General features: G+C 42.3%; 1 protein-coding gene across 3 annotated transcripts in view; it reads right to left on the bottom strand.

Moving 5' to 3' along the window:
• Nucleotides 1-26917, bottom strand: part of LOC108235807 (RNA-binding motif, single-stranded-interacting protein 2-like) — a 34238-nt gene extending 7321 nt beyond the window's left edge. The window contains exons 1-10 of one of the 3 annotated variants that reach the window (XM_017416047.3): nucleotides 26711-26917; nucleotides 13723-13886; nucleotides 7301-7359; nucleotides 6173-6264; nucleotides 2160-2317; nucleotides 2007-2086; nucleotides 1780-1889; nucleotides 1522-1565; nucleotides 1253-1346; nucleotides 664-714 (exon numbers count right to left, since the gene is read on the bottom strand). In XM_017416047.3, coding sequence (XP_017271536.1) covers nucleotides 664-714; nucleotides 1253-1346; nucleotides 1522-1565; nucleotides 1780-1889; nucleotides 2007-2086; nucleotides 2160-2317; nucleotides 6173-6264; nucleotides 7301-7359; nucleotides 13723-13886; nucleotides 26711-26782 — 924 coding nt within the window. In that variant the 5' untranslated portion in view covers nucleotides 26783-26917. Of the gene's footprint in view, nucleotides 1-663; nucleotides 715-1252; nucleotides 1347-1521; nucleotides 1566-1779; nucleotides 1890-2006; nucleotides 2087-2159; nucleotides 2318-6172; nucleotides 6265-7300; nucleotides 7360-13722; nucleotides 13890-26348; nucleotides 26516-26710 lie in introns of those variants that run through there. The other 2 variants (XM_017416045.3, XM_037975152.1) reach the window with 2 other exon arrangements.
• Nucleotides 26918-27824: the final 907 nt, after the last annotated feature.

Below are 27824 nucleotides of genomic sequence, written 5' to 3'. Positions count from 1 at the left end.
GGTCGGTTTGCTGTGTGTTACAGTGAAGCGCCAGGCTGAAAAAAAAACCCAAAAAACGAAGGTTCTCCATAAGGTTCCTCAGGTTCTGGTCATCTTGTGTGTATAAAAACACTCCCACCGCACAGATGAGAAGAGAGCAGAGGGGTGGAGGCAAGCTGCGGGGCAAACAGCTTTACAACACATTATTTCAAACTGCTTTTGGAACGCAATCCGGTTGGATCAGACATCTAATTAAGGCCTCAAAAAAGGGGCATAATACGCCTCCTTTATTTTCTTCAAGTTGGTTAAAACAATTCAGATTGGGTTTTGCTCTAGATAGAATATTTGTGTGTCTTATATATATATAAAACAGATCAACACTCTTCCAGAGAGCTGTATCTGAGCTTTTTCATTTCTTTGCAGTTTGCTCCCGACGCCTGATGAAAGCTGCTCGGCTGAATGTGTCGCCACTCGATGAGAAGGTGGAGTGCGATCAAAGGAATAAGACCAGAACCTTCTGAAAGCAGACGAGAATAGCTGCGAGGCAGAAGATGCCGTCTCACGCTTGGATTTCTGGGCTTCTATATTTACACTTGGCTTTTTGATTCGGGATAACTGTCACATTTTTTTGTTGGTGTTGTAAAAGAGGAGAGCAGAAGAGGAGTACTGCAGGAGGATACTCACAGCTGGCTGCATGAGGTATGACTGGTGGTGCATCCAGGACGGGCTGTGTACCTGCAGGTCAACACGCATAATAACTGCTTATTGCTTTCACACACACCCTCTGGGTCGTTATTTCTGAGTCGTTTTTTTTTTATTTTTCTCATGAACTGGTGGGTAAATTTTAATGAAACTCTCAGAAAGTAATCACTGGATGTACATTTACATCTGAATAACTTTTGGAGTCAACTTGATTCAAGATGGCCACCACAACTAATCAACTTTACCATACACAAAAAGTGGCTATAACTCAGTCAGCTTTATAGATATTGACCTAAAATGTGACGTGGAAGTAGCTGAGAGTCATCCTTAGGACAGACTCTGAGCTCTAACACATTTGGCAATACTGCATGAGGTTGATCATTAAGGTTTGACCAAAATGGCTACAACTGAAAACTCTGAGGCGGGCGATATGCACTCCTTCAAGGAATGCTGGTATCTTTATAATGAGGTGTTCAACAGAGAAAATAAACTGTTTGTGTACATGCAGATGGAAAAAAAAGCGTTAGTGGCTAAAAACAGATTTAAATCTGAACAGCGTGAAAGGGCCCACCTGGTACGATGAGACGGGAGAATGCATGTAGGGTGAGAGGGAAGTCTGGGCGATCATTCGGTTTGGAGCCAGACTGTAAGGCGACGAGTAGAAGCTGCCCGAACAGACAGAGAGAGAAACGATGAGGACAGGACCGCCAACACGTCTCCTTCCTGTGTTTCTGCTGCTGACCAGCAGAGGGCAGCCTTTCACCAGCCTTTCAGCGCTGTGTTTGTTTTACTGAAGGGCTGGGGCTGTTTTCTGTCAGTCTGTACATACCACTCACTCACCCATTTTGTAAAGCTGTTGGGTCATACGCGAGCGTCATTGCTCCCTGGGAAAACAGCACACAGGATTCAGAACAAGTGAGGTCATGCAAACACCAAGGTGATGCAGAATGTACTAAAACGGTTAGCTAGCACAAAAAAGAAAAATAAAAAAAAACCCAACAACTTCTGAACAAGTTTTACTTTAATTTGCCTTAAACCATCTAAGAGAGAGAAGCTGCATAAACTGTAAGATGGATGATTTAAACATGGCCCCGTTACCGTATCTCCGTCTCGAGCCCAGGGCCTTCCATTTTGGAGATACTTCCCCTGGCTCTGCCTCTTCTTCTGACCCCCGTCTGCAAACTTGCATAATAAGGGCTCTGTGGGTGCTGAGAAAGCAACAGATCAAACCAGTGGAGTGAATTCAATGATCACAGCAGGGCACAAAAATAACAACGTTGTGCGTCAAAACAAAGCAAAAATAAAAAAAGAAGCCTTTCCCGTACCGAGCACTCCTGGTGGAGTCTTGATGAATTTGCCGTTAAAATGCTGAATTATGGCCTCGCACTTCTCCGTGGACTCCATTCTGAAAGACAAAGTGTGATTTCATCCCCCGACCCAAAGAGTCGTGGCGGTCAGACGATCGCAGCGCCTCTAACCTGGCAAAGCCGACGCCCCGGCTGGTCCCGTTGGCGTCTCGGAGGATGCGCGTGGAAATGACCTGGCCGAAGGACTTCAACATGTTCTCCAGCTCCTGCTCGTCCATCGACACAGGCAGGTTGGAGATGTACAGGTTGGTGGGGTCCTGCTCCTGTTGCTGCACAGCGAACGGGACAGAAAAATCAATCCACACACACAATGAGGCAGGTTACTCAGGTAGTTTTTTTACAGAACCTGGGCTGCATAATTATCAAATATTGATTAGATATCGATGATATCAGCTGAGAAAACTCAGAAAGGAATCACTGGATGCACATCTACAACTGACTAACTTTTGGTGTCAACCCAATTCAAGATGGCCCCCACAGCCAACTGAGAAAACACCAAAACAACTAAAACTAAGCAAGTTTTACAGACACTGAGCTAAGACATGGTGTGGTAGTAGCTGAGACTCATTCCGATCACATGCTCCGAGCGCTAACTCTAAAACTTCGTCATTAACTGTTGGAGTCAACCACATCTGTTAGCAAAATGTCCCATGAACCACTGGACAAATTGGAAGAAAACTCTCAGAAATGTCTCACTGGATAAACATCTACAACTGACTGACTTTTGAAGTCAACCGATTTCAAGATGGCCGCCACAGTCAACTGACCTTAGGAAACACAAAAATGGCTGTAACTCTGCCAGTTTCACAGATATTGAGCTAAAAGTACATGTGCTTGTTGCTGATCATCATTCCCAACACATACTTTGAGCCCTACACATCGTGTAATTTATTTCACTTAAAACACTGGCAACTAACTGGTGGGCGGCAACCCTGTTTCTCTGTTAGCACAATATCTCATAAACCACTGGACGGATTTCAATGCAACTCCTGGAACATAATCATTGGCTGTACATCTACAGCTGATTATTGTTTGAAGTCAACCCAATTCAAGATGGCCGTCACAGTTAACCATAATTAACCTACACAAACTGGCGACAACTTGGTGAATTTTACAGCTGCTGAGCTAAAACTAGGTGTGGTAGTAGCTGACAGTCATTCGCAGCAAGCGCTACCAAATCACGTGACATATCGCATCAGATATAGTGAAATTTTCGAGGTTTGTTCAAAACGACTAAAGTTGTCAATCGTCAACATATGTTGAGCTTAGACCAGAATTAGCATAAAAGGCGACGAGCGATATGCAATCCTTCAGGAAAACGCTGGATCTTTAATTTCAAACTGCTGTGCTGAGGGGCAGACATGAGAACAAAGTGCTCCAGTTTCAATGCAACATTTATTTCCGCACGCTTTCAACCGTCTTCGCTCACGCACTTACATTTGCAAATGGAAAAAAATTCTTGTCACGTTGGAGAATCTTTTTCACACAGCAGAAATTTCTGTCCAGACAGCAGCAATGTGACCTGCCTTTCCATCAACACCCCCCACCCCCACCCCTCCACCCCCAACTCCCGGAATATTAATATTTCATCACATCTGTGCATCGTCTGACGCATCTTCTTGTAACAGGAGCCGATATGGAAAAATGACATTGTTTCTGAGCAACTTTTGCATGATTAATAAACCAAAAGTGCTGAATAATTCCTCGCACGTGCCATCCCCGTGAGTCACAGCGGCACGTACAGAGCACTTGCGTCCGCAAACATCAGTGCGTGTCCGGGGGGGGGGGAGTCGCGCTCCTGTTCTGGGAGGAACTCGGCCTGTTCGGGACATCTTAACAGCAGCTAATCGTTTTGGAGCAGTGATTATTCGGAGGTGTATTTCGCGGCGACGAGTTGAAAGTGAAACCTTGTGTGACTGTGCAGAAGCGCACAAGAAGTCAGGCATGAAGTTTAAGAGTTCACAGAGCAACAGGGGCCTGGCAACCGGGAGAAAAGAGGCAGGCCTAAAAGGAGAGGGATGGAAAACAGAGTAAGAAGGAAGAGGACAGACAGAGAGAAGGGGGGGGGGGGCAAGTAACTCAAAAGGCTGATATTTTGTACAGAAAAAGGGCAGCTAACAGGATGGGGCGTAGCCGACGTCTGGAGTAATTTGGGTAATTTAAAAAGGAGAATGACAGACGAGAGCAAAAAAAAAAAAAACAGGAAAGGAAAGGAAAGGAAGACAGATTAGCAGGCTCCTTCTTTTCATCAAAACCTAATTTATTCCTATCAGTCACCGTTTTGTCTCTCCTCCTTAGTGTTCACTGCAACACGAGAATCCTGTAAACCCACGGCGCTGTCAGATTGGAAAAGCTCGAGTTGCAGCCAGGATCATTTGAACCCAAACGGCCCGGGCGACAAACAGGAGCGAACACGCAGCTTCCAGCATGCAGGCGAAGGCTGGCACGGTTTGGCGCGGGTGCTGAAATGACGCCAAAAGATTTCTTAAAAGCATTTATGGCATTAAAGCGTGTCTTTGAACGAAGATTTATTGCCTCTGTTTGAAGCTGTGAAACACCTTAAGGGGAGATAACCTGCTTTCTGTGGATACTGGTTATGTAACACGCTGAAAGGGGTCAGAGCTCGGATCAAACTACAGCAGACTGATAAACGGGGAAGGAAAAGCACTCCCTCCCGTTCTGTGGCTCTTCTTCACGCTGCTGTTATTAAAATGCTGTTTAACCCACTCTACGCTCACGAGTGGTATTTGCTGAAGTGACGGCACGCTTTTTTTAATTTTGTCGCCGTTGTCCCAGTGCTCCATGCGAGACTCGTCTGCAAAGGTGTGTCTCCGAGTTGACAGATCTGCCGGGCCGTTGTATCGAGCAGGGCTATGTGACGTCTGAGTTTGAACTGGGAGGTGCCGGGAGGTAAAAAAGCCATCTATTTTTAACTGCCATTGTTCTCCTGGCCCAGACGTAGACAGCTCCTTTGGGCTCGCGGCCTTACGTTCAGGGACTGAGCATACCTTGAGGACTCTGAGAGCGAGGTGTGGCTCACGGTGTTTGTGAGCAGCACTCTGCTGCATCCATGGTGAAAGTGTGCACAGCTTAAACTGCACTCGATGATAATTTGACTTCAGACTTTTGCTCGCTTTGTCTCCTAGCCTGCAGTAAACCCTCCGACTCTGACAGCTGTGTGTATTCAGGTTTATATAGTTGTTACCCACATGTCTGAGTGAGCACAGGCTGTCTGAGTGAGTCAGGTTGTGGTGTCCGGTTGCACTTGTCGAGTGATGGGATATACAGGATTGTGTGGCACTCTTACAGAGGAGCTGCAGCGAACTTAGACCCTGGGTTTAGTTGCAGTGAACCGCTTCGTGTCAGCTGGCTGCGTGGATCTTTTACAGTTTTCCAGAACCAAGCTCAGGGACACCCTGGTGTTACATTGCAGTGGGTATGTTTGGGTTTGGGACAGGGAGGGAGAGGAGGCAGGGACACCAGGGTGGAGTGTATTAAGTGGTGGTGTCAGCCCCAGGCCTGGGCCCAGGCGACGGACAATGCCAGTTCTTTGTGCCTGTCCCATTGACAGAGGGTGTAGTGGCACCCTCCCCAGGTTTGCTTCAATTGGGAGCATGAGAGCCAGAGGGATCAGCTTAATGGGCCGACAAGAGTTGCTTTGACTGCGGACACTTTGACAAAGAGCCTAGAAAAAGCGCTACAACTGGAGCAGGTTAGCAACATACACAGGGCGTGAAGGGGAAAAGAGAGAAAAGGCAACGAAGCTTAAGGACCAAAAAATGAGAATGGAAGACTCCCACAGAAAACTGATGAAAACGCCTGAGAACAAGCCCAGTCTGACTTATGACATAGTAAACTCCTTCCTACAAGCAAGAGCTTTTCTTGTAGATTTGCCAACAGGGTAAGAGCTGCACGTAGGAGTCTGTCTTGTACATAACAGAGAGGATGAGTGTGTAGTAGGTAGAAAGGACTAGAACTCTGTAAGCTGAGCAGGAACCCCTCTGGCGATCAATAACAGGAAAAACCGATTGAACGATGAGATTAATTTAGCTGTTCGTGCATAATTTTCCCTTAGATTTGGATGTCAGATGACTGGTAGCGATGCAGGTTTGAGCAATTCTTACTTTGGCCATCTGAGCCTGGACCCCACTGGACTTCAGAGCGGTGACAGCTTTCTGTGCGGCTGCTGGGCTGTCAAAGTCCACAAAGCCATACCCTGGAAAAGAAGAGCTGCGTTAAGCCACCGACACAGGGGAACCAATGTAACTGTCATTCAGGTCTGTTAAAGGGATAGTTGGAAGGTTTTGAAGTGGGTTGTGTGTGGAGAGGTTACAAGCAGTCAGTATCTTACCTGCAGCAGACAGCAGTCAGAGCAATCTCAGTTTGAAGGATAAGAGAGAAAATCTTATCCTAAGGAGTCAAGCTAATGGCTACTGAAACCAAGGCCTGTTCCAGAGCGGATTTCAGTCATCTAAAATGACTCAAAGCTCAAAAACCTCATGTGAATTCTTTACCATAAACTTTTACAACACGTCTCTTTTTTGTCAGACAACGCGGACATTTCTGGTTATTTACGTTGAAGACCATTTGTGTCTAAACGCAGTCTGTGTGAAACACAAGCTGCAAAACAGACTGAATTAAATGGAACCAGTCATCAAAAACAGTGTACAGGTTCATAACACAGTGTTCAGTTTAACCAGTATTCAATTTATAATGCTAAAAATGTGCTCTGGATTTCTTCAGAGTAGGTGCTTTCTTGGTTCAATATGAACTCTTGAGTGATGTAAGGGGATTGGATTGGTCCATACATGCAGTCAGTGTACAGTAATTGGCCGGGTAAGTCGAATGCACTTCTAACACCTGCACCCTTTGAAACTTCATTCACGTTGTAGACATCAGGTTCTTTTACAGAAGATTTCTTGCATTTAAGATTTAAAAACTGCTCAGAGAAATGAGTCACTACTGAAGTCCAGGGATCCAGCGTAACTTTGACTCATCTAAAAAAAACCTGTAGAGTTTTCATTCCTGTTTTCATTACTGACTAATGAGAACGTGTCTTTAGGAAGCCACCTCAAAAAAAAAAAACTATCCCTTTAAATGTGAGGCAAATGCCAGGGGGCAGCTTTGCTTGGCATTATGATGGGAATGAGGTTAAAGCAAGAAATGAATTACCCACAAGCAGAAAAACAAACAAACAAACAATTTAACAAGCACCATGAGAGAAAAAAGAACAATTAAGCAGCAGGACTCACCTTTACATTTGTTGGTGGTTTTGTCCAAGATGGCCTTGGTGGACACAATTTTGCCGTACCTTTAAGGACACAAGAACACAGAAAACGAAATCAGGGACGGCAAGAGGTGACTACAGGACAAAGACAGGAATCTGCTCCTACCGCATGCATACCAACATCTCCACATTTCCTCAAGGTACCAGACTACAGGTGTTCCTGTGAATACACACTTTGTTCTTCCTGCGAGCTACCGTGACTCATAAACGTGATCTTAGTGTGAGCTACAGTAACTTTTAATTTTTGCCTGCCTCCACCCTTGTTTCTCCTTGTCCACACCTGAAGACTGTACTATAACTCTACTGCTGGATGTTGTTTCTGACAGACAGGAGACAGCACCCCGGGGCCAAAAACAATTTGTTCTAAGCCTGTCTTCACCACACACACACACACACACACACACACACACACACACACACACAGTAATAATAAACAAACACCTCTCTTCTCTTCTAAATACAGCTCCGTTCCTGGGTATTTTTGGCTTAAGTAATACTTCAAAGTGTTCCCAAGAATCCAAATGCTGGTTTTAAGAAGATTTAATCTATTCTTGGTTCACCTTAAAACAACATAATAAAAGTCGGGTTCTTTAATTCCTTCTGCAGCTGTCGACAGAAACAGAAAACAGAGCTAAAAGAGCAAAATCAATTACTGCACTAAAGCTAGAGAATCTATTTTTTGTGGTCTGAAAATTCCTCTTAAAAGCAGTAAATCATGTATGTTGTGTCGGACACGTGGACTGTTACAGGACGGCGCATCAACACTACAGGCTAATAGACCTGCTCCTGTCTGCTCAGTTCAGTCGGGCAGGGAGGCTGGTGTTCCTGTGTTTGGGCGACATGGCGTCTGGGTGGAATGTACACTGAAACCTGATGCTTCACCCCTCCACTTTGCTTTTCCTTCCCACCCCCACCCCCCGCCCCTCCCTTCTCTCTGTTTTTTCCACCCTCGCATTACAGCGTGCTGCTGGGTCCTACGCTCCCGCCTCATTACTGTCGACATTAAACCCGGATGACTCCAGTCCAGGCCGTAACCCGTGTCACCAGACTTTAAATTTAAAACTTTACGTCCACTTTTCATCCAGGCTTGTTCAGATTTACAGAAACATCCACGTGTTTCAGCCACTCTTCAACTGCCTCAACCCCTATGCAAGCTAGACACTTAAAGCGTGTAAACAAATTTGAATTATTCACTAAAATCCAACCATCCATCATTACAAAACAGCCCAAAACTTGGCAAGGTTATCTTCATATTATCCCACAAAGCAGTGCAGTTATTTGACACGAACATTTACACAAGCTGCACTTAATTTAAGCCAGGTTCAGCAGAAATTTCTTGGGCTTTCTTGAACAAAAATTCTCAAAAATTTATACGTCGATCAAGTCATTTCTCTTTGTAGTGAAGTTTTAGGTGAAATATAAACTACAGAAAGAGCTCACAAATTCAGAGTTAAAAGCAAAACATATGAACACAAGTTTCTCTCGAAACATTAAACATAAACCAACAAAACAAATCGAAACAGCACCAATGGCTGTACTTTCAGATCAGCATATTTTCAAGAAGACTTTACATTTAGATACTTCCTTTTGTAGTTGTTTAAACCTGCTGTTAAGAAGGCTTCTTAGTGATCAAATTAAGTTTGGATAGAGCCAAATGCAGGTCTGAACACCCTCAATGCGCTTTGGAAATGTTTTCCCCTCAAACCACCTTCAGAGGTGGTCTGGCTCCTTTTTATCTGCATACGTTTGGTAGTCTGAACACAAACCGTCCCGAGCACCTACTGAACTCACGTGACCCCACGCAAGCAACAGAGCAGACATCTCAGGGTGTAAAAAAAAGCAAAGTCAGCTCAGCTTGGGCCTGGTTTAAAATAGTTAAACAGCCATCAGCTAAAAGTTATAATTATCTGTTTATTAAAATCCTTGACCTTAAAAATGTCAGTTTTTGTTGGGATTTTATTAACCAAAGTGAATTACCAGGCTGCCTGCATGGAGAGTTGTTCTTTAATTTGTTTGTTCTGATTGTTTTAGAGCAGGTTGGACCCACGGTGGTCACTGTGCTGAATCACAGAACAACAGTTTGATCATATAAGGTTATGGTGAGTTATATTAACCTAATTAAACACAGTGCTGATGTTTTGTTCACAGTGGAGCTGAGCAAAAAAACAAAAAATAACTACAGCTGACAGCTGTCGGTACACAGTAAAGTTAGAAAAAAACCTTCAGTCTTTGCTCTGACACTGAGCTTTATGAATCATTATGTAAGTGTTTTTTCCCCTCTAATATTGTGCCTGTTAGCTAATTAAGAGATAATGTGACCCAAATGGCTGTGAACTGTATCAATGTCAAATGAATACTATAAATCAGATGTCTGAATGTGTTGACGTTTTTACAGAAACACGAGCAGACCTGCTGATGTCCTGCTTGTTGCTCACTGACAGATCTCAGTGACGAAGCTGCAGACAGCGCGGGGAACGGACATCCGATCGGAAAACAGTTTGAGGAACGCAGTTTACCACTGAGTGGGACCAGAGATGTCAGAGCTGACCACTTGCTGTCAAGTCACCTGAAAGATACTCATAACAAATTTTTAAGTCTGTATATGATTACAGAAGTGTTTGTGTTTACCAGGTCAGTCCCACTTGTTCATCAAATACAGTATAAATACACATAAGGTGAGTCATCAAATCAGTATGCTTTGTTGTCGGATACATGTAAAGTACTGTGCAAAAGTCTTGAGTCACTCCCTCATTTCTTTACATTTAGATTCCAAGGTGCCTTTTGTAATTTAATAAAGAAAAGTCAATAATTCGTGAGGCTTTCTGAAGGTCTTTCAAAGTTTTTCTTTGGACTCTAGCTGCATTTTTACTCATTCTCGGTCCAGCACCTGATTGCTTTGTGTTTGTTAAGCTACATAATTTTAAACTACGAACAATTTAGACATAAATAGGCTCCTAAGCTCAAAGGTGAACCAGTGTTGTGTCGACACGTAACAGACAACTTAGCAAAGAACTCGTTTTGAATTCCACCTTCAGGGATCTCATTACAAGCAGCCTGTCAGAAAGACACAGTTTGACCCAATTTATTTAGCTGAATCAATGAAAAATATCAAAGATAATATTTTAGCACTAACAAGGTGATTCTCAAAGAGCTATTAGCTGAAAACTTGCCATATAGTAAATGATCAGCTAAAGGATGATGCATCCCTCAGGTCCCGTGTCAGGACTTGGATGCTTTGTTTTCTAAAGAAATGACTTTCAGGTGCTATTAATTTGCTGTAGACAGTTTTTTCTACGCCTAACACTTGTTGTTGTTTTTTTTGTCACTGGCTTGTTAACTTTACCTGTTTTTTTTTTAACCACACACTGCAGAATATGCTGTCATGGTCAAATAGTGACCCAGAAATGAGTCAAAAAGCAGCTAAAATTCAAAGAAAAAACTTTGAGAGACCTTCAGAAAGTCTAGAGTAATTATCAAGAACATTTGAAGCGATTACAAGAGTGACTTCTTCAAAGCAAAACAAAGAAATGACGGGTGGTTCTAAACCTACGTCCTGTATATAGTCTTGATAATGGCTTGTTCAATCCACATCAGTGCAAACAGATTGAAAACCTTGGTTTATTGTTGTAACTATTTGTCTAATTTAGAAACAAATGGCTCTTTATGTTCAGTGACAAGAGAAGATGAGTTTGTGATTTCGCTTTGTTCCTAGAATAATAATTAAAGACAAACGCAAAGAGATTTAGTTACTCTGTTGTCCACATTTTAAATTGGGACTTTTATTTAGACATGAAGGGAGATTTAAAATCCTGTAACGAGGGCAACATGTCTTTTTGTTTTTATTTATTCCGATGCTCCTGCTTTTTGTTAGTAATTTAAAAAAGGTTTGGTTTTTTTTTCCCCCTCCAACTCTTTTTGTTATATGACAGCTGGAAAAGGTTGAAGCACTTCTGCAGCTTTGAAGAACATTAAGTTTTAATAGAAAAATGGACGGACTGTTTTCTTACTTTTGCTCAACTTTTGTGTCATAAAAGGGTTTGCACTCTGGATCTGAAACGTACAGCCAATACCTCCTCCTAAAAATCCGGTTTCATGCTTTTGCCTACAGACATGAAAACGTGTCAAACTGATTATTTGTTATGAATATTTGAATCGTGGCAAAGAAAATTGTTTCATGCTTTTCCCTGCAAAGATCCCAGGAGGGTGTAAAGGTCAACAGGCAGTGACTTTGTCAAGCCCACGCTCACTTTAGCCGCTCTGTAGAACAGCACTAGCCCACCACCCTACGAAGGCCAAAAAAAACTTAAAAGACAACACAAACCCTTATATGGCCATCTGACATTCTTTCCCAGCAGGCCATGCAACCTTTTCCCCCACTCATTTAAGCTGTAATCTTGACAGTAGCCCTCCAAGTCACATCTAAAGCCTCGATCCTCTGTTCGCCTCCGCAAAGACGTTTCTGTAAACCTACTGCTGAGTTTCACGGACACAACCACGGTTTCTGCGCTCACGGTGCTCAGATAGCAGCTTCGCAGCACGTGTGAGATCACAGTCTATGTAAATTCAGTCAGTGCATTTAATAAAATCTGGAAAATTAAAAATATTAAAGAGGACAGGGCTGCCGCACTGCGAGCACAATGAAGCCAGGATTTATTAGAACTGACCTCTCCTTCTTCACAGAGGAGGTGATTGAATCCTGGAAATAAAAAATGCATTACTAAAGTTCACAAATCACCTCTGTGACATTCGGCGGAGCCCTGACCTGCAGCTGCCTAAACCAGTTTGGGCGCTTTGTTTCTAACTTAATCTTGGTGTGTGAATGTGTTTGTAGGTCAGCTTCACACAGTAGGTAGCTCATCTACAGGTGTGTGAGTCTTAGCTGGCTGTGTTTGAGTCACTTCAGCCACATTAGAAAAGTCAAGTTTGGATCAGGATAAAAAGAGGCCGGATGCTAAACTCTTCTTCAATACTCATTTGATCTGATTTCTTCTAATCTCGCTTTAAGTCTCCACAATATTGCAGACAATTTGGTGTTTTTGTTTGATTGTGAGCAATCAGTCATCCTTTCATCACTTTGCTGCCTAAACAGCTCTTGAAATGAACTTGAAAGTGACTGGAAACGGTCTCAGACTATTTAATCGCATGTGTCCAACAGATGAAGAGCATATCTCTGGACAGCGCAGATGTTTTTGCTCACAATAGGTTTCTGTTGGACTCTTTTTCTCATTTAGTATCAAAGTTAAAACTTGTTCCAGCTAATGTGGACTGGAATAAACAATCAGCTCGAGTCAGGCTGCAATCTCTTTCATCATCGGGAGAAAAACAACAAGAGTAAGTCAGGCAACTTTGATCTGAAAACACCCGACGCAGCATGGCTAAAAGGTGAAACTCGCGATTTTAAAAGCAAATATACACAACTGAGCCTGTGGGTGCAGAACTCATCTTGATGCTTAAGAGACGAACGTAGCGTCCCAGCCTGAAAAGTGAAGCTAATAAATGAGTACCCACATTACTTCCAATAGCCACTAGGGGGTGACTCATCTGATAACAATAAGAATGCATTTAAAACCTCAGAAATCAGTACGTAGTCTAAGTTGCTAGTTTCAAGTTTTCCTAAACATTATTTTGTTTTAAGACACCAAAGAGCAAGGATGAAGTTAAGCATTCGGGCAAATGGGTGTTTCATAACACACATCACTAAGTTCATAGTGCTTGTCATTTAATACTCTCAACTTCCACAGCTTTGTTTAAATAAAGTTGGATCAAAGGGCTGAGACAGAAACTGCTAAAAGTTCTAACCTAAGACTTCAACTGAATCCCATTTCCTAGTGTTAAACCTATCCAGAGATTTCAAGAGTCCACTTGGCTGTTGAACTGAAGTCACCAGAAGCAGTGGATAAAATCTTACCCAGGCAGCTCTACCACTATGCTTTCACTGCACCACTACTCCTGTGACTTGAGCGCACAAAACGCCGGGGTAAGACGAGGATGACGTGGGTTTCACTCATTAAACTTCTACTCAGTTCATAAACTAAGTGATACTTTTTAACCCCATCTCATTCCCGCAAACACTCCTTCAGTACTTCCTATTTAGCTATTATTTGGTCTGTAATTAGACAACAACAACGAACAGCAGAAGAAAATGTGGAGATCAGTGATTTTACCAAGAACACTTCCCCCAAACCTGGAGGGGCTGGGGACTGAACCGTCGAGCTTCCAACTGTTAGATGACCACTGACAACCCAAACCACAGCCACTCCAGCAGTACAAAAAACAACTTTGATTACAGGAGTTCATAATTAAATGTGGCCTATGCTGAGTATGCTGCCTCCGAAATAGAAAACTTTCTGTAACACGTCCGATTTTTGTGACAGAGAAATCACTTACGGCTGGCAGAGCTTCACAAGGTCTTGATCCGTGGTTCCCGGATGGAGGCCGCGGATGTACAGGTTTGTTTTACTCAGCTGTTCCCCACCTCCGCCGCTGCTGTTGCTACTACTGTTAGTGTTGGGACTGGGGGGCGCCATCTGGTGGCCGGAGGACACATAGGCCTGCTGCAGAAAAAAAGGAAACAAACAGATACAAAACACTTAACAAAAGCAGGAATAAGACAATAAAATCCTATGGATGTGGACGTTTTCCTCAAAGAGTGATAAACACAAAGGAGAGTTTTAATACATGTGAAGATATTCAGTAATTCTGCATCAAACAGATGATTATGGAGGAGCTGTGTAAATTGATATCACACAGCCCTCATGTCAACACTCAGTAATACTGTGTTCTGAAGGGAATGTGGGGCCTCTTGGCTGACTGCTCCACACAGGGAAAAACGGGCCTCTTGTGCTTATACAATGTTGAGAATTTTCTTTTTACCAGTGGTGGTAGAAAGTCTACAATTTAAAGATCTCAAACAAACATTTATTTAGCCCCACTGTGCAGAAACAAACGATAGACTAGAAGTTAACAACGCTGGCTATTTTTTGTTGTCCAACTTCTGCTTTTATTGTCTACAAATAAAAAGCAGAACTCAGTGCTTAATATCTGTTAAGACTTGATTTCTCACGTTCTTAAATATTCTCAAACCTCAAGGTCAAAACACTAAGACGTCCCTTGAGTCTCAAATATTATCTAAGACTAACAGACAGCATGAGTTACAGGGTTAAGATGCACCAACAAGACACACAAAACCTATGGAAGTAATTTACTGTCACTGTTCAATAGCACATTTTTGATTTAGGAGCAGGATTCTTAGTTTTACGCTCAGATACTGCATTGCTCTCCCTTAAAACTCTGCCACTTTTTTAAAAACGAATTCCTGCATGCTTGCTAGTTTGCTCTGCTGCCCATCAAAACGATGCTCTCAGATTCATTCCTGCTCGAACAAATAACCTGTGCTCTCATTCAAAAAATTTTGCTTTGTGCACCTTTAAAACGCATGTTCCCCTTGGGCTTCTTTTGATGTGTTGGGATCCTGTCAAACCACACGGCAAATAAAATGACAGTATGTGACCAAAATCGTCACCACCTTCTTGCATTTGTTTTGCTGCACCAAATTCACGCTTGACGACAACTAATTTGCTGTGTTTAGCTACACGTAGTGCGAAGAACTGCGTGACTCACCAGCGCATAGCTAACTGACCATAGACTAATACCAATATCATCAGAAGTGAGCTCTGTGAGCAAAACAAGTCCCACAAGTAGGTGGTGACAGTTTTGGTGGTCATGGTCACACAATGTCATCCTGTTAGCCGGGAATTTTGACAGACTTGTGCCTCGACGAGACGGGCAGAAGTAGAAAAACACAGAGAGAGTGTTTTAAAAGTGTACTTAGGAAGTCTGAGCAAGTACAAGTGAAACTGAATCAGAGATAAGCCCTTTTCTGCAACCACTTCACTTGCCTACTCAGCTCTGTGACTACCTGCCTTGCCGGTTTACAGATGTAAAGGTAATGAGTAGACGAGGAAACTTGCCTTTAAATTGAAAATGTACACTTTTGATTAATGACAGTAAATTACCTCCATTAAAGCCTGTTTTTCCAAACAAATTAGAAGCTGGAGTACTTTAAAGATTCAAATAAAAACAAAGTTTTATCTGTCTTTAAGAACAAATTGCCAGTGAATGCAAGTCGTGGAGTAGAGCAGTCAACTAAAGATTTGAATAAATGTTCCTTGTTTCACTACAAGGAACATGAAAGGATGTTGCACAACTCATGCATCTTCTAATCTCATCTCAATGCGGGACTGTGGCTGTCCTCAGAGATATCAAACAGACGATTGCATAACCAGACACATGCAATAATTTTACTGGTAAAAACAAAGGTGGATTCATAACCAATATGATTGTCAAGAGCTCAGGAAAAAAAAGGAAAAAAAAAAAAAACTCTCCTTCCAGGATTCAGTCTGGTGACTGCTTTCCAAAAAGGAATGATGCAATTAATAGCAGAGCTCTGAGCAAACCAGGCTCAGTAGACCTCGCTCATGTTGTGTCAGTTTGCTGTGAGAAAATTGCTTTGATCACATTAATTTAGAGTTCTTTAATTTAATGTTCCGCATGAATGAACTAGAAAAAAAAAAGATGATCTGTGGCTAAGCTCAGCAGAGTGCAGCTGTGAGGCTGGAGAGTCTTATCGAGAAACGTATTGGACAGAGGCAACAGGAGGACAATGGGTTAATTTAATGAGGGAGGGAAGGGTCACCGATCAGCCGAGTGGTGTTTAGGGAAAGCCCAGCGGGAAGACTCGGTCGCACAAAAGACCACCTACAATATCAACCAATTCTGCTAATTAGACACCATTCATAAGACATGAAGCCCCTCTAAGACAGCCCCCCTGACCTCTGCTTTGTTAGCAGAAACTTCAAAAACAGACTCATTCCTCTGAGGATGAACCCTAACCTCAACTCAGCTTCTTTCATGTTAGATAGATAAGGCAGATGCAAGATCTTCTCAGTGTAAAAAGAAGGTTTTTTTTCTCCATTCTAGCAATCTTTACAAAAGTAAAAAAAAAAGACATAAACAAGAATAAACATGCTTTTACTGAATGTTTGATTCTGAAGATTTACATAATCAAAATCGTGTTACTCGTTAAAAACTAAATAAATATTCTTATTAACCTTTGTTCTCCCGAGAGACCACAAGGAGAAGACATTTTTAACAGCTGCAAAAAAGATTGGACACAACTCTGCCTTCTCTAAGAACACATTTGTTCTGGTAATATTGCATCACTACTTTGTTTTTGTTAACATAAACCTTCATTATAAGTCTGAATTATGACTGAATAAAACATCCATTACTTTAAAAGGAAAAAAACAACAACAGGTATTTGTTAATATTAATCAGTTCATGAACCTTTTCGTGTCAGCAACAAAAAAAAAAAAAAGAAGAAGAAAACAGCTGGCCAAACACAGAGCAGGTCCGCTCGCAGGAGTTTACTTTGTCACGGTGTAATTCATGATGAATACGTTTCGGAGGCAGCTAATTTGTGAATGAAAGAACAGGAAAGCAGAGACCTATAATCTCATTCATAGTCTTTTTGCCAGAGTGCCAAAGACCTAGTCATCCTCCAGATAAAACTGGGAACTTATCATTGCAACAACCCATAAATCATCTGTCGTAAGCTACACACATGTAGACTCACAGTATACTGCTTATATAGATGTCAGTCTATTTAAGTGGACTGACATATTTCTCTTACTAGTGACTGATCTAGGCTGATTTCAGAAGATGTAGTGATGCTCTAATGACCTTTTATTGTACCCTAAAGACAGAGAAGTCCATCCTGTATGATACACACCCGGAATTTTTAACAAAGCACAATTTAAAACATCAGACTAATCAAATCTGAAGCACTAAAGCTTGAAACTGTATTTGTTGCCGCTCCGATTTGCAAGTACCTTAGACTATTTTGGTGGTTTTACTTTATAGTCGTGATGCTTCCTTTCTCTTCCTCTGGCTGTCTGAAAATACCTCTGGATTATTTTTAGGACCAAACTAAAAATAACAATTAAGAACACCTCTATAAATAAAACTATTTCCTCCGCTTTTATGAGACTTTCGAGCTGCCAAGACGGGCATGCGTCAGAAACTGTGTTGGTGTCCTTTATCTCTCAAAAGAATCGAAAACCTCCACCTGTGCTTCATGTCTGATGATGATAAAATAGACAAGAAACAACCTGTGTACAGGAGCATTCTCAGTGGATGAAGTGAGATTTTTTTATCTCATTTTCTCCCTGCAGGACTTCTCCAGCTGACCCTAATTTGACCCACTGGATTCCATTGATTTCCTGGTTGTTGGGAGGTCTGCTTTCCTTCCCTTCCCTGCTCCGGACTGAAGTTCCCGCCCTTTCCTCAGGCGGAAAAGAGTCTAACCAGCTGACAGACTTACAGTACATGCTTGTGTGCAGATTTAAGGCTCGCCTGAATGAGGCTGCAGCTCCTTGGGTGTATAAAGTTACACTGCTGAGTTGCTGTTTTGCATTCAACTTCTCTTTAAATACAGACAAAAAAAAATTATTTATAGGAATTCCATACTGACGTTTGTCAATCCTGAAGCTTTAACAGAATGTTTTCACGAGTAATTTCATTGTGTGGCCACATAATCTGACTTTTTCTATGTTGGCAAAAATCCTAAGCACTAAGATTTAACCAATAATTATAGATGAGGCACTGCACCTAGCCAAAAGAGTACCAGCTGTTGGGAACGAACGTGAAAACTTTAAAAATACAAACTAGATACCTATGAAAAAACATTTTAGTGTTAGCTAAGGGTTGGGTGAGTTAGGACACGGTGTCTTGTAAAGTGGTGAGTTATACTACTGGCGGCAGACAGGAAATCCTCTGTGTCTGCTCCTGATCGTATCACGAATGAGAAGATCTGCATTCCAACCAGGTGACAGGGACACCAAATTCACGTCCCAACTCGCCCCCGAATCCTCCTCCTCCTTCTGTCTCCAGCCTTCCTCTTTCTTCTTCTATGTGCTTTTCTAGCCACCTGTTAACCCCTCTGATTGTCTGTCTGTTGCCGGTCACACCTTGATACACGTGAGGGCGCGCAAATCCACATGCACGCACGGGGCTTTCAAGCCAGGTCGAGTTGAGCTGGAGAGCTTGGAATCAGATATATGTGAAAACACAGAGGCCCGCAGCTCGGCTAGAGATCTAACAAAATGTGAGACACACTGAGTGTCTGGCATCAGCTGCAGCTCCTGGCATCAGATTTCTAAGAGTTGTGCTTTCTCCAAGGACTCGGGTCTCTCTTTCGAGCGGCTCACCTTGCCCGGCTGATGCTATTGGCACTCGAACTGGGGGCCGATCCAAAACATCTGACCCAGTAAACAAAGGCAGACAAACATATACCTGGCAAAGAGCCAGGGGGACAAAGGTGGCTGCACAGCACAGTTCAGCGAGGACGGAGTTACCACAGTGGAACAGCTGGTTTTGTGCAGAAAAGCAAAATCAACCCCAGCAAACAATACATGCATATCATGCATTTGATGTTGTGGAGTTGGAATGTGCATGCATTTATCATATATAACTTTTTAGAAAGGTCTTTTGTGCATGAAAAGGAATTTTGGCGTATTACAAAGTCAGGTTCAAGAAATGCAGGCTTCAGACTGGTCGGTAAAAGAGGAGGTGAACTAATCTGATAATGGTGTTGAGAATCTTTTAAAAAAAAGGCAACAGTTTCTTCCCCTACCATAACAATGTTCATACTTCTCCATTCAGTATGTCAGAGATAAAATTACTGAATGAAGTATTTTAGTGTGAAAAGGAACTTGTCTGTTTTTTTCTGAAGGGACAAAATCTTAAAATATGACTTGCAAACATGTCACCGTCACTGTGGTGAGGGATGTGTGAAGCAGTGAGAAACAGAACTGTAAATGCGAGCCACAGTTTCTCTGAATGGCAGAGTGATGTGACGTTAGCAAGCAGACGAAACACTGATGGTACTGTATCTAGCCTGGGTTTGAAACGTTCCGTCGCTCCGACCTTGTAATGAAGAGTCGGATCTTTGTCCTGAAAGGCATCCGAGTGCTCATTTAGACGTGAAGTGTCAAGTCAATCAAAGACTTAGACTTAAGCTAAATGGGCTTTAAATTTGAACAAGAAAAAAGCCTCATTAGGGAAAGAGATTTATGCTGCAGCACTGCAGATTGTTGACATTGTTGCTGGAGGTCAATGAGACAGTGCTCTCTGCTCTCATGTAAATATATAAGAATGATTTAGACAACTTCTGGGTATTTACTAAAAAAAAGAATAAAGCAGAAGAATCTCAGTCCAAAAAACAACCAAAGCTGAAACAAAAACCAAACCTGAAGCCCTTCAAGTGGTGATATCGCAATTGGAACGACAAGTTTCAACCCCACAGTGTGGCATAAATGTGCATGAAATCACAGAAGTAGTCAAATCTGTGGACGCACAAACTTATTGAAACCAGGTAGTTGAACTGAAAGTTTTCATAGGTACTCTTGGAGTAATATGGTATATGAGCTGGGATAACACTGTTAAATAAAAAGAGCATTCCAACATCCAACCAACCCAAATATTAGTTCAATATGTGTATAATTTACTAAGTTTGAGGCGTTTTTCTGTTGCAAAGGTCAATTAACTGTGTCAGCCATCATGAATTGGGTTGATTCCAAAAGTTACCAGTGAGAGTCTCATAAAAGGTTCATGAGATGTTTTGCTCACAGACACAATTACATGATTGCTAGCCTTTCATGGGGATAATTACCAAAAACCATAACAAGTTTTTCTACTTCCCGTCTTTTCCCACAACTATTAGGTTCTGCACCAGAGTGTTTTCACCACTGCACCTGAAGGATGTGAGCAGGAAATGACTGCGCTGAACGAACTTCTAAATGCGCCGCAGCCGCTCCTCTCTGGATGAAACGCATCGAGTGGTCAAGCAAAGAGGCAGCGGTGGCAAGAGCGACAACAACCACAAGTGTTTCTGTCAGAAAAGCAAAACTCTCGGGGATTTTGTAGAACGAGAACCGTTTCTGTCACAGTAGCTGTTCGGGCAAGCTGTTCAAATGTAAAATGCTGTATATTTAATCGCTACCATCAACAACATGCATCTTTTATACGATCACAGCACGCTTGTCAGGCTAAAACGCAGCGTTATGGCAACGTGACATGTTGTCTGCCTCACTTTATGTGACTTCCGTCTCTCTGGAGAGGCAATTATTGAAGGAATACCACCGCTCCTGGGGACGTGTGGATGCTTCCAACACAAAAACCGTGTCATAAATGATCAAAGTTCAGAAACAAAATGTTTAATAATGGGCTTTTTTTTCTCCCAATAACCTTCAGTTTAAGAGCTCTGCCTAACAAATTTTAAAAATGTGTCAAACAGTTTGTTGACTTTTCACATTTTGTTTGTTTAACCCAAACTATTCATAACTTGCATTACTGCTGATCATTTTACAACAACAAAGAAAAAAGCCATTTATAATTTTAGATGCTTTCCTTCTCATACATCAGCTGGTTTCAGTTCCTATTAGAGCGGTTGGAAAATATGCTCGACTTACTGTAGGTACTGAAGTGATCAATCACACTAAACACTTAGCCCCGCTTTTACCCTGGTTTCTGGGTCAAAGCGTCACTTATTGTTACTGCAGGGAAAAAACAAAACAAAACAACAACAAAAATCACACTTTCTTTCTTACCCAGATCTCCACATCATTGATTTAAAAACTAAATAAACTCAAAAGCAAAATGGGGCCGACGTTACGATGACACGTACTGACATTTCTGCTGCCGAATAAAAACAGGATGAAAATACTTGACTGAGACGAAATCCAGTTGGATGCGATGTTGTTGTGTGGAAAAGTGGGACGTGTTGAGAACTGGGCTCTTTGAGCAGACGATGCACACATCTGATCTCTTCCCCTGGAAAACGGCACAACGTTCTGCACGCTCTGGTGATATTCAGGCAACTAAAACGAGACTAAAAAGAAAATGACCAAACCATGACTGAAACTAAACCAAATTTCCTGTTGAAAACAATACTGAACTGAAAGTAAAACCCTTTAATAACCAACTGAAACTTCTTAAGAATCAAATGTTTTTGTTTCAAATTAAAAAATAAGTTATTGTAATGCATATGCCCATTTTGTTTCACTAAATTCCTCTAAAAAAGGCCTTATTATCCAGTTTCATTTGCTGGCATTTTGCACTGTTTCCATGCGAGTTAACTGCAGGATTTGTCAGATTTGACAGCATTTCAGTGCTGAATCCCACGAATAGTTAGTTCAGTCTGGCATACATTTACCATGTGGCTACATAATGTTATAAAACTTGTGTCCTCTTTTCTGCCATGATTTATATTAATCAGTCAAGTTTAACAAACTTTCTAGGAAGATCCTGCAACTCAGCTTTAAAATTTCACGCATTAACTTCACCAAAAATTAAAAAAAAAAAAAAAAAAAAACGGTCGTAAGCGTACGTAATTTAATTCTGTAGCAGTTTTCTAACAACCAAGCACTTTGCTTAATGCAAGATTTAACTTTTTAAATATATAGTTTCTGTCACATACGAGAGTTAAACTACAAAGTGTTAGGATACAGCAAGAAAGAAAAGCAGAAAAAGACAACTTTAAACCCATTTTGGTGGTGTACAGTTAAAAAAATACATATGATTTTGTTTCTTCGAGTGCACATGTTGCATCAGGCTAAAAAGAGCATGATTCTACTTGAGACAACGATTTAAACAGGGTTATAACTGAATGCCTGAGGGGTTAAAAAAGAAAAGTTAAAGCCCCCGATTTTCAAAGTCTTTTCAGACTTCCTATGAATGGCCTTTAAAGTGCACCCGCCTTCCATTCGAGTCACTCCTTAATGCTCGGGTCTACGTGTTTCTTTTCATTCTCTTCATCTATAGCTGCTCTTTGGCTCAGTGGAATCTATGTTGAGGCATCCGGAGCTTTAAATCACAGCAGTAAGTTGACATTTGTTGAAAAGGTCTCCCGCTGGGGAAGAGAACAAAAATTTGAATGAAAAGTACAACAAGGCTCCGTTCGACGAGGCCCTGAGTGAGACCTGTGATACCTTAAGGAGCGATAAGCTGCCTCTTGTTATTCTCCCCCAAAAAAACAAAAAAACCAGGAAGCCCTGCACGGAAACCGACCCAATTTCATTTGAGAACATTAATTCTATTTATCTGCGACAGGAAATGAGGTGCTGAGTCAGGGGAGGAGCAGCTGGCTTTTGGCGCAACTGAAACCTAACACCTTTTCAGTCACCATAATCACTTCACACACAGAAGGAGCGCTCCTCTCTCTCTCTCTCTCTCTCTCTCACCTCCATGGGTTTCTCTTTGCATTCATGCTTTCATTTCGTGTGCCTGTGTAACTCAGGTATGGAACGAATGACGCAGGAAACAATGGGGCGGAGGCTCAAGTAGGGAACGCTGAACTTGACCTTTCCTTGAACTAAAGCACCGCAAAAATCCACCTATCTTTGTGTAATTTTATAATTGGTATTTAATAATCTTTATTTGATTTATTCCTTCGAGGACAAACTGTACCAAAACCAAAATGGTCTTTAAAACAACTGGAGGACCTTCAGACATCCCCACCACTGTAAGCATCAACACAAAAAAAAAACATGGACTGATCCACACACAAACAATAAATACATTACTGCATTCCTTTAAAAGTCTAGTTAGTGCTGTGTGCAATTACAGGTCGATGGATGGGAGTTTTGCAAATGGCTGCTATCTGTAGCAGTTTATGCAGACGTTACAATCCAGTAGACTTTAAAAAAGAAAGAAAACAAAATGCTGACTGAAGAAAATGTCGGCAAATGCTTACAGGAAGGTGTGAGGTAGTCAATAACGACGGCTCAAACCCTTTTCAGCAACAGTACAAGTTGTTGTTTTTTTTATCTAAAGTCATTTTCTCTGGTAGATATGAATTTGTTCTTCAAAAGTAAGTGAAATATTCCTTTAACATCTGATAGTACTGTGCCAAAAAACGCACTCTGGTCCCAGTATTAATCAAATTAATCATCCGACCGATAATTCGGTAGACGTCTTCCTGTAATCAGAGTTTTTGTTAGTTTTGTTAGTTTTTGTTAGGGACGTCTGGTTAACTTCAGTGAAGTTAGTCAAAAATGAAAATAAAGAAATTAAATACAGCTACAATCGTTTCCCTATGACCCATTGAAAGGACCTAATGTTTTATCTTGTTGGGAAACACCTGCTCCTAAAACAAACACCAGACATTCATCATTGTGCTCTTACTATCGAGCGTTCAGTTTGGGTCAGAACAAAAAAAAAAAAAAAAGCTGCTGTGTGGAGAAAGTGCAGGTGAAAATCCCAATCAAATCAACCTAAAAGGCACAAGGTTCAAACATCCAATAAATGTTGGGAACAAAGAAGCACTTAAGGGTTTGATTTAAATTCATTCAGAGGTGTGCGGGCAGCGTTTCGAACTGTGTTACAGCAGATCAACAGCTACCAAAAGATCAGTGAAGGCCATGGGCATTGCACAAAAAGATACTTAAAAAAATCAGCGAATGACTTCAAGAGATCCAGCTATTCATGTGTTCACAGAGAATTAGACAGACGGCCCTGCTGATGACATGAAGTGACCCCCTCTGGAGTAAGGGTCACAAACGCTCAAAGTAAAACACCTCAGTGAGTTAAATGAAAATCCTTCCCTGACTTTGACCAAATGTTGTAGCAGCTTCAACCAAAGTAAATGTGCACTTTTAGTGTCTAACCCGAACGAAACTGACAACAGAGCAAATAAAAAATAAGACTTATGAAGATTTCCTAAACGGCGACGTAGGAAAAATGCCCTGCGAAGTCATTCCATGAAAGCCACGAGGACGTTCGGGATGACCGCGGCGGGGAGAGAGAAACTGTGACTTCATGGAGCACAAACACCTTGTGCAGTACAACATCCTGAAGCAAAGCCGTGTACCTGGCCCTCCTTTAACAAACACAGATCTTCTTGTCGCTACAAATCCTACAATCGACCACAGCCCGGCTCGCACAAAACGACGGGAACGTGATGAACGCCGCCAGCTCCGATTCCGTGTCGGACTGAACGACGCAAGATGGAACAGATACCCGGACTGCACGGCCTGCTGCGTCGGGAGCATTGAGTCAAAGAGATCCCACACAGATTTCTGTCCGACAATAAAAAGCAGAATAAGAGCTCCACAGATTCAAAGATCCAGTCTAAGCTGGAGCAGAATCGCACAGACTGAACCCAGCTTAAAGCAGAGGTCCCAAACCGTTTCAGCTCTGATCTGTGAAATACATCTCACAGATACTTGTAACCATGGCGATAACTGGTTAAAGTATACAAACATTGCCAATAAGGCACTTAACAAAGTACCCTGTTAATCATTTTAATATGCATTTACCCATTTATGACTAGTCCTTTTATCTCTTCTGTAACAGTTAATGTTAAGTTGTTTTAATAATCATTTTAAAAGTTGATTAGATTTCTGACCCTTACTGTTTCACAAACTGCTCCGAGGATTAATGATAGAGTTTAAGAAATACTGCCATATTGTGAGTTTAATACCGTGGCCAAAGTAAATGCTTTAAACCAGACGTCGACCATTACTGGGTAGAACAATATTTGCTTAACTTGTACAACCATGCACATTTCACACCCTTTAAGAGAAATTGTACAATTAAAAATAATAAGTAGAAGAACATCTTCACTTTCACTTTCCACGCCACAGCTGTCCCTACATGTCAGGGTGACGGAGTTCGTCATGTTTTGAGCTCTCGTCGCATTAAAGGCTGGTTGTTTTAGTCAGGGTGATGCTGGAGTATATTTTTACTTTACTGAAAATCCCCGTGTAGGGCCGACCTTCAGCGTTTGGAATTCTGGGTTTATTTCCCAAAAATTCCTGTTAATTCAAAACTTCAAACTTTGATCATTCCTGGAACTTTGCAACTATCAAGTGTCTAATATCTGCCAATTGAAATCAGCCTGTTGATTCTTTCTAATCGCTCTAATAAAAGAAAAACCTACGTAAGTGCTGTCTAAAGCCCTGACCCAATCCACTTGTTGTACTTCATTTTAAAGGTTAGAAAGAGTTTTAACAGCAGTAACGCAGCTCTACTGAGCGGCTAGAGGGAGTCTGTTTAAAATAGTTTATTAAACAACAACAAGAAACAAAAAAAAGGTGTGCATAGAGGGTTTGTAAGGTAACCCTGGTGTGTCCAGACGAGCGGACATCAGATCCGTGAAGATGAGCAGCTGAGCGGTTATCAGGATCACAGAAAGACAATATGACAATATACATTTTTAAAATCCCTCTCACAGCTCAGGAGCTCCAAGGAACAGGGCAGGAAAACAAACAAATAAACAAAATTCACAATTCACAGGACTCAGAAGGTGAGAGTTCGCCTTGAGGAACACAGAAACTATAGTCCCCCCCTAAAAAAGACTTTTTTTTTTTAATAAAAAAGCCAATCTGTCACCAGTGAGTGTTCACCACCACAGCGCGCCTCATACTTCTGGGGAATGTAGTCATCATGTTCTGGTGGGATTTCTCGAGGGGTGGGGCATATTCCGCTTTCAGATGGGAAACGAGGAAAAAAGAGGAAGAAGAAGAAGAAAGAAAGAAAGAAAACTTCGCCAACGTACGCGACAGTCGGAGACAATGAGGAGCAGATTTAACAGCGTCCGAAACCCGCGGAGGAAAGAGTCAGAAATCATTTTGTAACAAGTTCTCCCACCCCCACCACCCTTCCTCCTCCTCCTCCTCGCTTCCTCTCTCCCTACCCCCACTTCCATAAACACATCCAGGCACGGCGCTATCCCAGCACGGCACAGTTACCCAGAAACAAAAAAAAAAAAAGTTGCTCCCCTTCCACCATTGACTTTTCTCAAATGAGTGAGCAGAGCCGCATCGACACATCCCCCCCCCACCCCCTACACACACACACGCATCTAAATACTACAGGAATAAATCAGCGGGCGGTCAGCATGACAGGACCGAACGGCACTAATGCCCCCTCCACCCTCCACCTCCTCCACCCACCCCGGCAGCAGCACCACCAGCCCCGCCGCCGCCGTGACACCGAGCCCGGACCGGAGCCCGGAGCGGCGCCGGAGGTCCTCTCCACCAAGTCCGAAGTTAAATTCAGCCCGTTTCGCTCCTCAAGGACACTGCAGCTCACTGTCACAAGCTCTTTCTGTCTTTTCTTTTTTTTTTTTTTTCCCCCTGTCGCGACAGACGCGGGTTTGTTGCCCTGCGGACTGTGTGTGTGTGTGTGTGTGTGTGTGTGTGTGTAGGGAGGGAGGGAGGTGGGGGGGAGAGAGAGAGAAAAAAAAACGAGAAGGAAGCAAGAGGCGAAAGCCCGAAAAGCGTTTTGTTTTGTTGTGTTTTGGGGTTGTTTTTACCTTTTTGCTGTTTCTGCTGTTATAGCCGCTGTACGGGTTGATTCCTGCCCTTGGCGGTACGGAGAGCAGCATTTTTTCCTCGGCGCTATGTCCGGAGCGGCGAGCACAGCCCAGGCTGCCAGCTGACGTCAGCAGCTGGGGAAGTGAGAGCCTGGAGTCCCGCTGCCTGACTGAGAGGTGGTGCTGCTGCTGCTGCTGCTGCTGCTGCTGGTGGTGGTGGTGCTGCTGCTGCTGCTGCTGCAGGACGGGGGCCCTGCTGCTGGCCCCTACAGGGGTCCCGGACTCGACTTCTGAGGAGGGGCGTCACACCACAAGATTTGAATAAATGGCCATAAACATCTGCTCTTGTAGGATTTTTTTTTAATCAATATTATTTCCCTGACCTGTTATCTTATTCCCACACCTTTGGTCATATTCATATGTATGTATATATATATATATATATATATATATATATATATATACATACATATGAATATGACCATATATATATATATGGAGGATATTATTATTATTGTGTTATATACTGAATATTGATGATCTGGTTTCTCCCCTTCCTTTTGTTAATGTGTGGTTGTTATTTTTTACTTTTTATTTTTTTATTGCTCTGGAAATCCATGAGAAAATGAAACTATGAATTTTTCTTTGCTATGATTAAATAATGTATTCATTCATTCATTTTGGGATAATCATCAACTGATGGCCCACGGGCCACTTTCAGACGGCAGGGTCCCCTCTTCCAGCCCACGTGGGTGCAAATAAGTGGTACCTCACGAACTTCCAACCACGCATCCATATTCCTTTTACCCGCTTTTCCGCTCAGCTGGTGCATATCATCGTGAGAAAGGCGGGGGACACACCCTGGACAGGTCGCAAGTCCATCACAGGGACACATAGAGACAAACGAGACAAACAACCATTCATGCGCTCCCTCACACCTAGGGACAATTTAGAGTTACCAGTTAACCCGACATGCATGATTTTGGTCTGTGGGCGGAAACCGGAGCACCTGGAGGAAACCTCATGAGCTTCACATGTGGGAATCACGTGTCTTCACACGGGTAAACAAGGCAAATTAACATGTAGTAAATTTGAAATGTCTGTTTTGCACTTT

Source organism: Kryptolebias marmoratus, linkage group LG4 (assembly GCF_001649575.2).
Source record: "Kryptolebias marmoratus isolate JLee-2015 linkage group LG4, ASM164957v2, whole genome shotgun sequence".
Taxonomy (NCBI): Eukaryota; Metazoa; Chordata; class Actinopteri; order Cyprinodontiformes; family Rivulidae; genus Kryptolebias; species Kryptolebias marmoratus.
Note: the sequence above shows the minus strand (reverse complement) of the source record. Positions and strands in the feature narration are given on the sequence as shown.